Raw genomic sequence first — 14,905 nt, 5'->3', positions numbered from 1 at the left:
GATTAATCCCCTGACAGGCACGTTTGTATATCAAGTGGAGAAAAAACGCCATTTCTGACATGATTTAGTTTTCTACCTCAATGGAAAAACAGAGGAGTAAAAGGGCTTGACCGCAAACTTGGCTTGCACATAAAAGGGCCCCAGCTTTCATTTGAACTTTAGCTCCATTAAGCACAAGTGAGCTGTGACCATCAGAAACTAATTGGGCGTCAGTTAATAAAGCGGCCTGCAGAGTTTGTCTCTGATAGAAGCTGTGGGCCTTGGCTGGTCTGAGAGCAGATCTGTAAGGTCTGTTTCTCTCATGGCTGCTGCCAGCCTGACCAACAGGGTGCTGGAAGAAGTTCAGTCCATTCGAGGAGCAGCTGAGAGGTGAAAACCACTTCCTTTTGCATCTTAAAAAGTCCATCTTTCATCTCGGAAGTCAGCCCTCTTCAAACGCTGACGGTTTATTTAGGGTCATGATGAGAGAGAAAAGCTGGGAGTGTATTTTTCTCGGGGTTTATTTTTTCCACATTCGAGAAAGTGAAGATCAAAGGCACATAAAGGGAGACAAGTTATTTGGAGGTTGCTTGAAAGAGACGTTGTAGCTCTGTCCTCTCACAAATGAAAGGGGTTTATTATTCGGGTGAAATTTGAAGCCTAACTGCAAAAATCTCTGCTAACAACCGGATCAGTAAATCTGCCTGTTGGAGGAGGAGGAAGCTCAGCAGCGTGATTTCATCGGCTCAGGTGCCCGGCCAAAGCAAACAGCTGAAGCTTTGCTGCTCTGACTGACTTATCTCCCCAGGCCCGACTTCTGAAGCCAACCAACCCCTGGCAAAAAAAAGCCTGCTCATCGCCCAGAGCGCCCTGTTTATGACCCCACCTTCCTCCTCATCATCATCATCCCCGCTACTAGACACACAAAAGCTGCACCTGTGGCAGCGGAGCCTTCCTGTTTGCATTGGACAACCGGCCGCTTCCTTTGCCACACACACACACACACACACACACACACACACACACACACACACACACACACACACACACACACACACACACACACACACACACACACACACACACCACACACACACACACACACACACACACACACACACACACACACACACACACACACACACACACACACACACACACACACACACACACACACACACACACCACACACACACACACACACACACACACACACACACACACACACACACACACACACACCACACACACACACACACACACACACACACACACACACACACACACCACACACACACACACACACACACACACACACACACACACACACACACACACAACCCACACACACACACACACACACACACACACACAACACCACCACACACACTTAGATATTCCTATCTGTCTGGGTTGGGGCCAGAGCCTGCTGCCGAGTCAGCAATATTGATGCCTTTCTGTCACTGCTTCCTTCCCCCGTCTGCGGGTCGATACGGCACATTAACATTTGTTTCCACCTTCACACTAACACTGAAACAACCTTGCCTGATCTCTGAAAAGCTGAACATTCAGGGGTTCATTTTCAAAATGCTTTACGAGGCTACCTTGGCTCCGAGACGACTCGTAATGAGGCCACTAATTGGGACACGGAAGAGAAATGGGAGCACACACCGTGCTGTTTCCATTTTCACCACCTTCTCTGGTCTTGTTGCTGCTGGCTACTGGACGCAGTGCGCAGCCAAAGTCATAAGTGCATGTGCATCAATACTTAAACAAAGTGAGTTTTCAGCAAAGGGAATAATTCATTGTGGCTGGTGATGAAACATTTTCAATTTTGTACTAAAATGGGGTTAAAATCCACAATATCAGCACATACTTATGGATCTATAAAGAGAAGTTTAGCTATTTGAGGAATAAGCTTTCTTCCTGAGAATTACAAGAAGACATCTATAACACCCACATGACTGTATGGTAAATATAAGGAAACAACTTAGCATAAAGATTAGCAGAGGCAAAAGCTAGCATGGCTCCATCCAAAGGTTGACCTATCAACTAAGGCTGCTCAATTAATCGCATTTTAATCGCAATTACGATTATGGCTTGCACGATTACGAAAACAACGTAATCGAAATAAAACGATTTTTTATTTTTTTTTTATTGGTTTTTCAGTTGAATTACACTTAAAGTTCAGGGTAATCAACTGTTAAAAACATACTGTTCAAAAAGAATTTCTCCAATAAATTGATGTTTTCAAAGTATATGGATCATCGTTTTTAATAATCGTGATATCAATCATTGACCCAAATAATCGAGATTATGATTTTAGCCATAATCATGCAGCCCTACTATCAACACTTCTTAAACTCACCTAATCTTTTACCAAAATGTTAAACTATTCCTTTAATAATACATAGATTTTTCGGTATGACCAAACATTCTTTGGAGCCATTATGTGAAATCAAAAGCGCAGTAAAAGACTCACTTTGCTTAATTCAAACAACACAAAAATGGATAAACGCTGCTCATAAACATGCTCTAACCAGTGCAACAGTTTGCATGTATGATGGATTTCTGCAGCTGTGTTTCCTGAGTAGCTGTTCTGCACACTGACATGCAAACTATCCATCCCTCACACCAAATCCCAACACTCCTCACCTCCAGTTGCTAACCGGACGTAGGTAAAGTTTACCCTGCCTGCATGAGTCAGGACAGGATATCCCACACACTCATACGTACGGCCTTCAGAACCACTGCTGTTAAAATGTGAGGGCAGTGGAGGCTAGAAAGCTAAAGCTGATCCAAACTAGACCAGGCATCTGCGTTTTCCTGCATGTACGAGAGGAATGAATTTATAGGGGAAAGGAGGGACAGCTGACAGACCTTACATCATGCAGGAGAGACATAATTAAATTTGACTCAGAGTGGTACAGAATGTTTTGGCTACACCAATGCTTTGATGGGTGTATTATCTACAAGGAGAGGCCGCAGGATTCAAACTCTTTAATCTAGGGAGGACAATAGAACAATGAGACAAGGGGAGAAAACACACTCTGAAAAGACTCTTATTTCGTATTCAGTCTTATATTTCACTACTCATAATTCATGACACCGCCTTCTTTGGATCATCTAATGGAACAGGTTGGATTTAAGGTTTGTGTCACTCCCTCTACATATCACTATTTTTATATCCACCTTGTGTAACATTCACTTGGGTGAGTTATTCATGGGGGAGCTTTGAAGAAGCAGCGCAGACTTATTTTGTAGAAAGGGTAGAGATAAGTAACAAACTGGGGTCTTTAGGAAGTGCTCTTGGCACTAGAGTGGACATGTGTAGGTAATCCTCTGCATATCATATGTTTAATAATAGGATATTTTCCATTACAGTACACCAGGAGGTTTAGTTCTACAGTGTGCTGCTACATTTATGTGAAAACAACACATCTCTTAAAAAGATTCAAGGTAAAACTGGTTAGAAATGTGTTTATAAATGGTCAATTGGTGTTTTTTACATATGGAAATGACACAGAACCACATTTCAAACACTTTCCTGCCTGTTGTGAGAAGAGGAATACAGAGGTACATGGTTGTGTGGTCTGTGTTTTTAGAAAACTCACAGCATCAGGTATCAACAAATCAATGAGGGAGGCGATTACACAAACTTGGCAGGATATCAGCGGATATTATTCAGCTGGTCTGCAGCAAGCTTGCGGAGGATGTTGTGGAGTTTGGCATCATGCAGTGGGTCTCCTACCTTCTTTTTGCTGCAGTAGATTTGCCATTTCTTCTCTGCAGGCAGAGCGAACATGGCTTCCCTGTGTTTCTCTGAAAGGTCGAGCTCGTCCTATAAAATGGAGGAAAAAAGAAAACTAATGTTAAGAAATGTGGGTGAGAAGGGTTCAGAGGAAAAGGAAACAATTCACATATTATGTCTTCAAAATCATTTGTTGATAAATGTAGGGCTGCAACTACAGATTTATTTTATTGTTGATTTAATTGTCGATTCTTTTCTGGATATATTGATGAGTCGTTTGGTGTATAAAAAGTCAGAAATGTTCTCCAATGTCTTGTTTTGTCTATGTCATAAAAAGATTAATACACCAGGATATATTGTCTCATATTTATTTGGAGATTATTAAGAATTATAAAAACCTATCAATCAAATGTGAAAATGGTTGCCGATTAATTGAATAGTTGAGGTCTAATTATTTTTACATCTCTTCATGCTTGTGTGGATAAGATACTATTCAATGTATACAAAATGAAAATCATCCTCAGCTCACAGAGTACAGACAAGCTATCAAATCATCATGCTGTAACAAAATATCCACATAAATCAATTCTGTTTTTCCCCAAATACAAAAACATGTGCCCGGAAGAGTTTCTCCAGCGGTCTGCTGTACGTTTGAAATAGGTTCGAGCTAAATCTCTTTATGATCAGGTCTATATCACCGGGTGTTCTCATAGTCATCTTCAATATGACAAAGTCAAATCAGATGTCTTGCAGGCTTTAAACATGTGAGTAATGGGAAAAGAGATAAGGCGTGGCCTGTCTGCTCAACATGTGGTAACAAACATCTGGAGACAACATGCGTCACATTGTCTAACCGACGATTCACGGAGGCACACAAAGGGTGCTGCTGGGAAGGATAAATACCAGAGAAAACATATTAACAAGGTATAGTTCAAGAATAAAAAAGAACCTTAAAATGGTGGTTGGATATCAGCATTTGAAGCATTCTACATCCCAGCACGGTCATTATAGATTTGTGCTGAAAGTTTAACTCCGGTGGCGTTTCATGTGTTAATCCACATTAGCCAAATCCTAAAGCAATTATGGTTTAATGAGCCTCATGTGGAAAATCACAAGAAGGGTTTTAAGGAAATACATCAGGGACAATACAATAGGAAGTGTGTGAACACAGGTTTATTCTCAATGGGGATTCAGTTAATGTGGTTTAACCAACAGATTGATGGCAAAATGTTTCAGCCCGAGATGTTCTTTGCTAAAGCCATTAAGCCCTGGGAATCAATATGTGCAATGATCAAATGTCCTAACATGGTTGTGTAGACTCCTATTGATCTCTGACAGGGAAATGGAAACTAATTCATGTTTGTATTGCTTATTGTAATGCTGCAACAGATTTGTTGTTTATAATGTAGGAAGGGAATTGAAGCTTCACCTGGACAGGCAGGTTTTCCTGGAAAACTTTCCCCAATGAATCTCAAGTTCAAAGGTCAAGGTTAATTGATCGTGGTCCCAACTTATTCCACAAAGTCTTTTTCCAGCAAGCCAATCCTGATTATACACGCACATGGTGGCTCATACTGGTATGAAGAGAAAGCATGTGGCTGTTTTGGGGTAAACTGAGCAACTGAAAGCCTCCTTGTAGTCACACTCAACTCACTCAATTATGTCTTCATAAAGGGTGGGAGACAAAACAAGCAATTAGCAGACGGAGGAGGTCGATACACTAACAGTTCCTGAATGAGGTCCATTGATGTGCAAAAATGTCATGCTTAGATTACTGTGGCAACCACGGAAGGGGGAAATGGGGCAGGAGCGAGAGGAGAGCACGACAAATTAGAAGTGACAATAAGACAAAAGAAAGAATAGTTGCTCGGCCCCGGTGCTTACAAGATAGTGTAAACTGGGAGGAAGTTAGTTTGGGAATGTCTTAAATGAGCAAGTAAACAATGTGGTAAGATTATATTTAGAAGACATCTTCATACGTTTTTGAAGTATCATGCAAGATGTTTAACACAAATATTGAATTCACTTGTTTGATTGCTTGTCTCCAACTAAATCGAAACATAAACCTTGTTAAACTAACTGTAAATATTTCTAGGGCACTTTAGTTTTTTGTAAACATTACACAAACATTTGATGGGTTCTATTTTCAGCTGCAGATTAATAAGCGTTTGGTGATCGTGTGAGTATTCACAGCAGCAAAGTGATATAGAAAAGAATAGAAAAAAAGTCTTACCACCAACTCGGAGAACATGCCGTCCAGCTCGTCGTATCCGGGCATCGGCAGTGAGGGCTCCATGGCCTGCAGGGCGAAGTCCTCCCTCAGCCTGTAGGTGATCTCCGGGTGATCGCTGCTGTTAAAACAGCAGAAGATGAAGGAGAGGCCACCGCGGCCGCCGCCGCCACGTTTCCGAGGAGCCATGGCTGTCCGATGCGTCCGTCTGGTCAGGTAGGGAGGGGGGGAGGCTCCTTCAGGGCCTCGTTACAACCTCCTCCACCTCAGAGTTTGGCCTCCGTCAGAGAGTACTGTGGACAAGGAGAGGGGACATGGTGAGTTTTTCAACACAACCAAATCTTAAAGTTAAAAGTTAAAGTTAAAGTGGACCTATCATGCTATATTTGAATAATATATTGTAGGGCCATACCTATAAAACATGTCTGTGAAGTTTTTTTCTTCAAAATACCAAACAGATCATGCATTTTAGCCATGCCTCATTTCGCTCTATTTGCTCTATTCCAGCCCTGTCTTCACAAGGGCTGATTCTGTGGCAAATGAGCTGCAGCTGACCACGCCCCCTTGCAAAGGAGGGGGGCGAGGCACGAGCGTCATGTTACCATGCCACGCAACCTCTCATTCCCCTGATAGGTGGAGAGATGCCCATATAGGCGGAGCACCCCGTTTCTGACGTCAGAACAATTTCAAATCTGTATCAGTCTGTATCAGATCCGTTGCAGCCCCATTTTAGAGATTTGGGTATGGAGGAAAAGAGAGAGGGTTGTGTTTTCTGACACTTGGTGAGTTCCCTGACACACCGGGGACACATATTCATGTATAAAAGACGTACAAAAGTGCATTTTGCATGATAGGTCACCTTTCAGTCTTTGCAAAGAGGTTTCTGCTTTTTATACTGGCCTTAAGCACATTTTCTTAGAGATAGAACATAACATGGTACCCAAGTACTAAGACATACCCAACAAATTCCACTGAATACAAAGAGATGAATACTTCCGTCTTTCACATTATATGAAAATCCCTACAGCAACAACCAGGACAAACCGGCTCCGACATGTTGAAGAACTGTTACGTATTAGCAGCTAGAGGACATAACATCTATGAAGGCAACAATTTCCCACTGTTATGACCTAACCTACTGCCCCGGGTTATGGTTAATGATGTAAGTAAGGTCACCATTTTTTAAGGAAAGCACAATGCACTGTATCAGTTAGGCCAAACACCAAAAGTGTTCATGATATTGTTGATAGAATGGGTCCCGTGAGAGTGTGATGTTTGAAATGGAGACCATCATTTGCCTGGATTAGTGTATTCAGGCCTTTTCGTCTGCCCTTCCTTCCTCTTCAGCATCGGCTTTCCTCTAAAGACCTAAAGAGGAGTGATTAGAGGGGGGTGTTTACAATGACCGGGGTGAGAGGTGTGAGGGGCCTTTTGTGGTTTGGAGGACTGGCTTGGTCATCATGGGTAAAGAGCAGAAACAGGCCTTCTTTGTTAAACCCTCATAAGTGTAAGTCAGACTGCATGTTGTTCCCATGACAGGTGAGATTTACAGCATGTCAAACTCTAACATACACTGCCTCCATCATCCCGATAACCATCAGCGGCAGACTTTCCCTCCCTGGCTCTCCGACTGCAGACATGATACACACAGCTCTCCAGCTGCAGTATTTCTACCAGTATTGTCAGAGATGTGTGCGATTCTGTTGCTACCATCTGCCCTGCCTCTATATCACAGATACAAATACACAGAGGTCAGCTGTCATAAATGAACAGCATTGATGAGGAGGGTTGAGCACATCACATTGAGCCAAGGGAAGAACTAATGTGGGGAAAAAACTTCTAAAGAATATTTGGAGGCTGGTTTAAGTCAAGCTAGCAGCAGAAATCTAGGCATAGCAATGTTATCTTAAGAACCACATGGATTACATTCTGTGCAGACATTCATGTTCTTGTGAGGATGAATCATGATGATTGATCAATGTTCTACTCATTTATAGCAACCATCAGATAGGAATTCCAATTTCTGTAATACTTTGGTGTATAGCCAAAATTATGAAATCCCTTTAAGGTTGTGTTTAGTGCTAATAAGCTAACTGTTAGTGTGTTAACATCAAACTAAGATGGTACATTGTAAACATTCAACAAGTTAAACATCTTCACGTTAGCATATGCTAGCTTTAGCTAACAGCATGTACATCCTCACAGAGCAGAAAGTATGGCTGTTGATTGTTATTCTTGTTTAATGTAACAACCCTTAGGTCAGATAAAACATATTGGTTACAGCTATTCAAACATTCAGAGAGATGCTACCTTGTTGCTAAAGCTAAAAAAACTACAGTTTGAGGAAAGACAGACCTAGATTCCGACCAGTGAAAACATAAACACGTTTGATTTGTAACTACTAATTTACACAAACATAGTAAGAGCGGAGACAGCTGCAGTGCGTGCTCTCAAACCTGCTGGCTCCACGCCAAGCAGGAGTAATGGAGTAAAGCTTGGCAAATAAAGACCTGGTGCTCAGTTATCCACAAGGACAAGCCGGCCACATGTCACCAAAACTGCTCGACAGTTTCCGTCCTGATGTGCCGAGCAATTTGATGCCATGTATCATAACCACGGAGACGCTGCGCTGACTTGCAGAAATTTCTGGACATCTTTTCTTGTTGACCCACATCCCGCTGAACATAACCAAGTTTTCTTGACCTTTCCCAGTGTTTTTCTAAAAGTCAGACGTTGCGCCCAGAAAGAATTGTATGAAGGATCCTGAACCAGGACATTTTAAATACATCTAAATATATAATTTACTGTGTGATGCAGTCAAAATGTAACCTGGTCATGTTGCACCAACCATACGTGACTGTTTTCGAAGATTGCGTGTCACTATGGTTAGTGGACAGCTAAAGTGGAAAAAGGGAAAGTGAGGACATTTCCTGTGGCAACTTTGTCTAAGTAGAGACACTAAAAATCCATTTTGTGGTCTACCTAAATAAAGCCTGATGCCATAATTTTCCCATTTTAGTAAATTTTTTGGTCCATCTGCCATCCAGCAGCTGTACTTTTCAAATTTGGAAAAGCAACTAGGGCTGTTGGAGACTTTTTCCAAACAACAGAAGATCTTGAATCTGTCTGGCTTTTTATATATATATATATTTATATATATATATATAACCTCTAAGTTGTCATAACCTTTGTTTTAAATGCTCTTTAATATGCTGATGCCAACAAAAACAAAATAAGTAAATCGCGAAAATGAATATAATCACCTAACATCTTGTTCCAAGGTAAATGTGTTAATGATAGTTTGTTGCAATGGTAGGTATTAGTCAATATAACCTCTTGTGTCTCTTGGTGCCCAACAAACTAGTAACAATTGGGCAAACTGTCAAGCAAAACAAATAATAGCCAACTTTACTCCATAACCAGAATAGTCAGTATTCTCTAAATAAATACATCAAATAGATATTCATATATAAAGAGCTTTTAGCAAAATATACGGACAAGGTGCCTTAGGGCCACACATGGGATAAAGTACACAGCAGCCCACCCTTCCTTACACACCGACTAGTGTATTTATTTTGACACATCCTTGACTTTTCTAAATAGACTACCAGAGGCCTCCGCAGCAGCTGCTTGGCTTCACACTCACCATCTATTCTAGCATGAAAGGATGAAGTAATTCAAAGCCCTCCTTTGACCATATTAGTCCACAAAACTGCCCATCTTTCCATTAGCTAAAGGGAGCTGTAAACTTTGTATAAACTTGTGAGCCAGAGTGGGACAGCGGCCAACTACAGCGACCAACGGGTGTACCACGGATCGGCCATGAAGAGACACAAAGGGTGGGTTTAAGGTTAGAACCATAGACTGTGACACTGTTAAGACTTGGTGTTTATGGTGTAATTGTTAACCTGTGAGACCCGAGTGCTCCAACATATCGCCCCCGGAGGTTGTCTGTCAGACGGTCAAGGTCCCAACACAACAGAGACCTGTTAGAACAAGAAGGCATTCCTTTCATAGCCAGGTGAGTGTTGTGACCCTGAACAACACCCATACAAACAACTGTCACAACTGAGAAGAAACACAAATGACTTTGGATCACAAAGTAGCATGTAAGTCAAACTGACCCTCAGCTGTCCAGGCAAGTAAAAGTAAAATCTGAATGGTTAATTCCAGGAATTATCCTTGTTGTAGGCATGTTAACAGTGCGCATGTTGATAATAATGCCATGTAACAGCTGCACTTTCCATATAATCAAGACAAATGGTGTTTATACTGACATAAATCTATGCTCGGACTGGAGAAACATTGTGACTTTTGTGGGCTGCTGCTTAGGCAGAGGCAGATTCTATTCCTTCTCCTTCATTCATACACATCCAATAATTAAACCCGCCCAACCATATATCTACAAACACTTCTGTCTTTGTCCGTACAAGATTTCTATCCTTGGATAGCCTTGTTGTTTTCCTGAGCATGTGGTTTAGCGGGTGACCTGGCGTGAGTCCAGACTGTAAAAAGAATCCCAGTGTTTGTAAAGTGAGTTTAAGACCGAGTGTGGTGCCTGCCCAAGATCTCTCCGCTAAAACCTGCACAAGTGTCATGTCCGCTGGAGAAAAGGCAGAAGCAGAGAGGAGCATCTTAAGCTAAACAAGAGGGGCGCTCACGTTACTTAACATGTGCGAAGAAGAATGAAAAACAGAGAGCAAGAAGTCAAACATGATCTGTCACTTTTCCTTCAGCTGTTTTCATTGTTCTTCCTTTCTCAAATGTTGTTCTGTATATTTTACTCATCTTATTTGCTTTGAATATACAATGCAATGAATGGCATTGACATTGATGATGAACGATCTAGTTAAAATTATGTGGGTTTGATTACTTGAATACTATATATATCTTGTCATTACTTTCTGCTTTTTTCATTCAACTATGACAGTAAACTGATTGTTTTTGAGTTGTTGAACAAACAGATGTCATTTGGAGAACAACATTTTATTTAATCCCTTATATTATCTTAAATTCCACAAACTTTACCATCAAGGTGGCCCTACTTAGTCAAGTTTGTAGTATAGGTGCCTTAAAACAGTAAATTACCGCAAATCAAAGCACTAAATACTGCCAAACATTAAGATCTGTTCCTATACCGAAGGAATTACTAGCTGCTGTTGTGAATAGGTGGCTTTGTGTATAATCTTTATCCTAACAAATAAAGCAGATACTAATAAGCCAAAAGGTACCTCCATTGGAATCCATCCTCTGAGAGAGAACACAGTGGACAGTAGTGTATTGAAAGCAGATGTGTGAAATACCTTCTTCAGCACCAGCTGGCATCTATCCTCACTCTCTGGCACTGAGGATTACTCTATTTTCTGATAGCTACATCTAAAATGATTGATTCATCATCAGCACTAATGTTGGGACAAGATCCAGCAGAAACAATCTCCTATGTTACTAATTGAGCAAAGAAGATCTACGGCGAAAGATAACAGAGGAAATGGTTATTAGAGCAATCATTTTAATAAATCTGAGGCAGAAGGGTTGCGTCACCTTGATTTGTTTTGAGAAGAGATACAGAGTCTCTTTGGCTCCAGCGCTAATTAGAAGTATCTCCTTTTTCTTTTATGTCCTCGACTCCCTCCCTGCTCCAGGGACTTAGTTCTGTCTGACCCTGACCATTAAGAGCAGCCGGCGAAAGAAAATTAGTCATGGAAAAATGAACCAATCAAGTGACCTATAACATTAATTATCAAACTTGCATCATGTTGTTTCTTCAACCTAAAATAGCACCCATTCATTCATGCTTTCAAACCTTCATAACTCACGTGCTGTTATGGTTTCAGCTGTAACTAGGGATGCTCCGATCGATCGGTTACCGATCGAGATCGGCCGATACTCACTCTCTACCGATCGATCGGTGCTCTCTAAACATGCCGATCGCGAAAGCCGATCGCATGACGTAAAATACATGACACTTTTCTCTGTGTGTGCGGCAAAACAAGCTCGCCAAAATGGCTTCTCCGGTCTGGCATTATTTTAAGGTGTCCGAAAAAGACAGTAAAATAGCGGTATGCAACGTGTGTGAAGCAGAAATCCTGCAGCTCCGCCCGCCGGACAGGTAAACGCAGCGAAACACACACACAGGGAGAACCAGACCGCAGTTCATTTCCTCATATTCCAAACGAGAAATTACGGTAGCAAATCACCCGGTTCTTTACGACCAGAACTATTAACGGGATACAAACCGGAGGAACCAGGCATGGAGGGAGGTGGCAGAGACAGTGGGTGAAACTGGTAGGTTTTCGCCTGTTTGGGGAGTTTATATATATATATATATATATATATATATATTGCTCGCAAAAAATCCCCGGGGTTTTTTGCTTTGTATGTCGGGGGCGGGAGATTCATGTGATTGGTTGTTGGTCGCGTTGCTCGCAAAAAATCCCCAAGCTTTCAGACACACCCAGCTCCAAGATTTTCAAGATTTTTGAAAAGCTGCTGTGTGGACGTACCGTAAGAGTTAGACCTAACACACTTAGCTATTTTATCTACCTCTGGAACAAGCTAAACTAGTTATTATAAATATATGTATTCTTCATTGTCGGGTCACTCATTACTGGATCAGTGAGCTGCATGAGATACTGACAGGCTGTCAGGAGAGAGAGAGAGGGGGGGAGAGAGAGAGGAAAAGAGAGCGCTTCCGCTAATTTCTTCCGTGTTATTATCCAAAGTGAATGTAAACTTGAATAATGTACATCATTTGAATGTAATAATTAAGTTGATTGTTGTTTGTGGAAGCTCCAGTGAATGAGCCCCATTAACTGAGTTTTAAACATCACTTTAAATGGAAGATTTAAAGTGATGTTTAAATCTTCCATTTAGGCCCCGCCCACTCGATCGGATCGGCGATCGGTATCGGCCGATACTGATTCCGGCGATCGGCAATCGGCCCCGAAATTGGCGATCGGAGCATCCCTAGCTGTAACCAAGCAAATGAAAATGTTTATAGCAGCAGCTGTGATATAGGCGGACCAGGCATTTGGAGCACAGAAGTTTAATCTTCTTTTCTGATTTAGGATGGATCAGACTTGCAATTTGATGATCATCTCACAGAAGGATTTTCCCTTCAGCTCCACATTAGTGCAGTTTCATATGAAGCCTCTATATTCCTTTTTCTCTCACTGACAAAACAAAAGTGTCTTTATATTAGAAAATTGTTTCGGGATTGCAGTGTGCTTCACACAAGAGGTTTATGAACATTTGGAAACCCCCGTGACTGGTGTGCACTGCACTTGGTAATTTATTTTGGATCAATTTGGACAGCTGCAAACAAAAGGCCCGGGAGTCACACAGGGAGGGATAGTGGAGGTCCTTTCAACTGGGAACCGCCCGGCTGAAAATCAATCAGCAACCCAGTGTTTGGACACAGAGAGGTTGCTTAACCTGTGAAACTCAAAACTCTGTTGATTCAACCACAAAATGCTCGATGGCAACATCAGTCAAAAGGAATAAAGCAATCTCTAAATGCAGCTGCAGGGCTTTTTCACAATAGAGAAAACTCATCGCTCCCTCTTGTTTTTCCTCAAAGCCCACATTAATAACTGCTAACTGAAAGTAAACCGCAATATGTTATTAATAATTATCACGTTGAACATGTCATATTGTACAATTGTTTCTGGTTTAGCTACGGTACGAACGGCACAGTGGTGCCCTATTGTCTTCCACAGCTGGATAGCATACATAACGCTCATTCTGCCAATTATTTAATGGCGCCCCAATTACACAATGAGTAAACACACACAGACTTGGCCACACATCAGAAGATAACTGCGATATGATAAAAATGCTGACTGGCAGGTAAAGAGGAGATTAGAATCAACCAGTTAGACCACAGTCAACACCGCCCACAGCACGAAAGCAACAGAGTTACAGTAGGAAAGATTTTCTGTGTGCCTATGTGCATTTACGTGACAGGATTTAGTGTTGAGATATGACAAACGCTTCGCCTTCGGAGCATTAATGTCACATGTCTGAGGGAGAAGGGCTGAAGTGGCTCTCAGATTACAGGTTTAACATACAGGGAGAGCGCAGAGACACACAAAGGAAGCATTTCTTCCACCAGCTGATACATTTTACACTTAATGTCTCATGTCTGGGGTTCAAACAGTTCACATCTTGTAGGACTTTGAAGTAGTCACAGTAAGGGATGGGTATCGAGAAGTCAGTACCGGTAGCCGATTGGATTGGACGGTATCGGTATACCGTTAAGCCGCTGGACAAACAGTGATGCTATCGGTATATGAATTACGCTACTTCCTTAGTTTAAACAATTCTGGTTGGTTGGGAACCCTCATCCCGTGTGACGTATCCGGTTTGAGTACCACTCTGATTGGCCACTGTGAATGCCACTCGTCATCTCTCCTAACAGCGCTCTTATTATTGTGAGACTCCCGGGGTCAGACGCAACATCATGCAAGAAACAGCGTCTCAAGGCTTATTAACATTTAACAACCTATTAATGATGCAATAAACTCAGCTAACAGACGATATTAACCATTTTACCTACACGGAACAGAAGTCCAACACCAAGAGTCTAAATTAACACTTAGCAAAACGGGCTAACGGCTACGATATTTTCTACGTCATTTTATCTGCACAAACGACATAATACCTGAAAGCTGAGATGCCACGGATTCCATTGGTATAAGTCTCATCACTGTACGACCAAAACTCACTGAACTAGCAGCCAGGAAAGAGCAAGAAAACATCTTCACTTTACATAGCCATGATGATAATTATGTCGTACCTTTGCTGTTTTGTGATCAAAAGTTTTGTTCAAGGGCATAAAAACGGTGAATCCAATGTCTCTGTGTAACTTTAAAATGATTACTGATAATCCATCCATCCATCTTCTCCCGCTTATCCGTGGTCGGGTCGCGGGGGTAGCAGTTCCA

The 14,905-nt window shown here is 41.7% G+C and overlaps 1 protein-coding gene across 1 annotated transcript in view; it reads right to left on the bottom strand.

The window, feature by feature from the left end:
- The window catches only part of LOC117533821 (disheveled-associated activator of morphogenesis 1-like), a 50,942-nt gene that overhangs the window by 16,545 nt on the left and 19,492 nt on the right, over positions 1-14,905 (bottom strand). The window contains 2 exon segments of the mRNA XM_034197777.1: positions 3,731-3,820; positions 5,964-6,253. Coding sequence (XP_034053668.1) covers positions 3,731-3,820; positions 5,964-6,149 — 276 coding nt within the window. The 5' untranslated portion in view covers positions 6,150-6,253.

This window comes from Gymnodraco acuticeps, unplaced genomic scaffold, assembly GCF_902827175.1.
Source record: "Gymnodraco acuticeps unplaced genomic scaffold, fGymAcu1.1, whole genome shotgun sequence".
NCBI classification, from domain to species: Eukaryota; Metazoa; Chordata; class Actinopteri; order Perciformes; family Bathydraconidae; genus Gymnodraco; species Gymnodraco acuticeps.
Note: the sequence above shows the minus strand (reverse complement) of the source record. Positions and strands in the feature narration are given on the sequence as shown.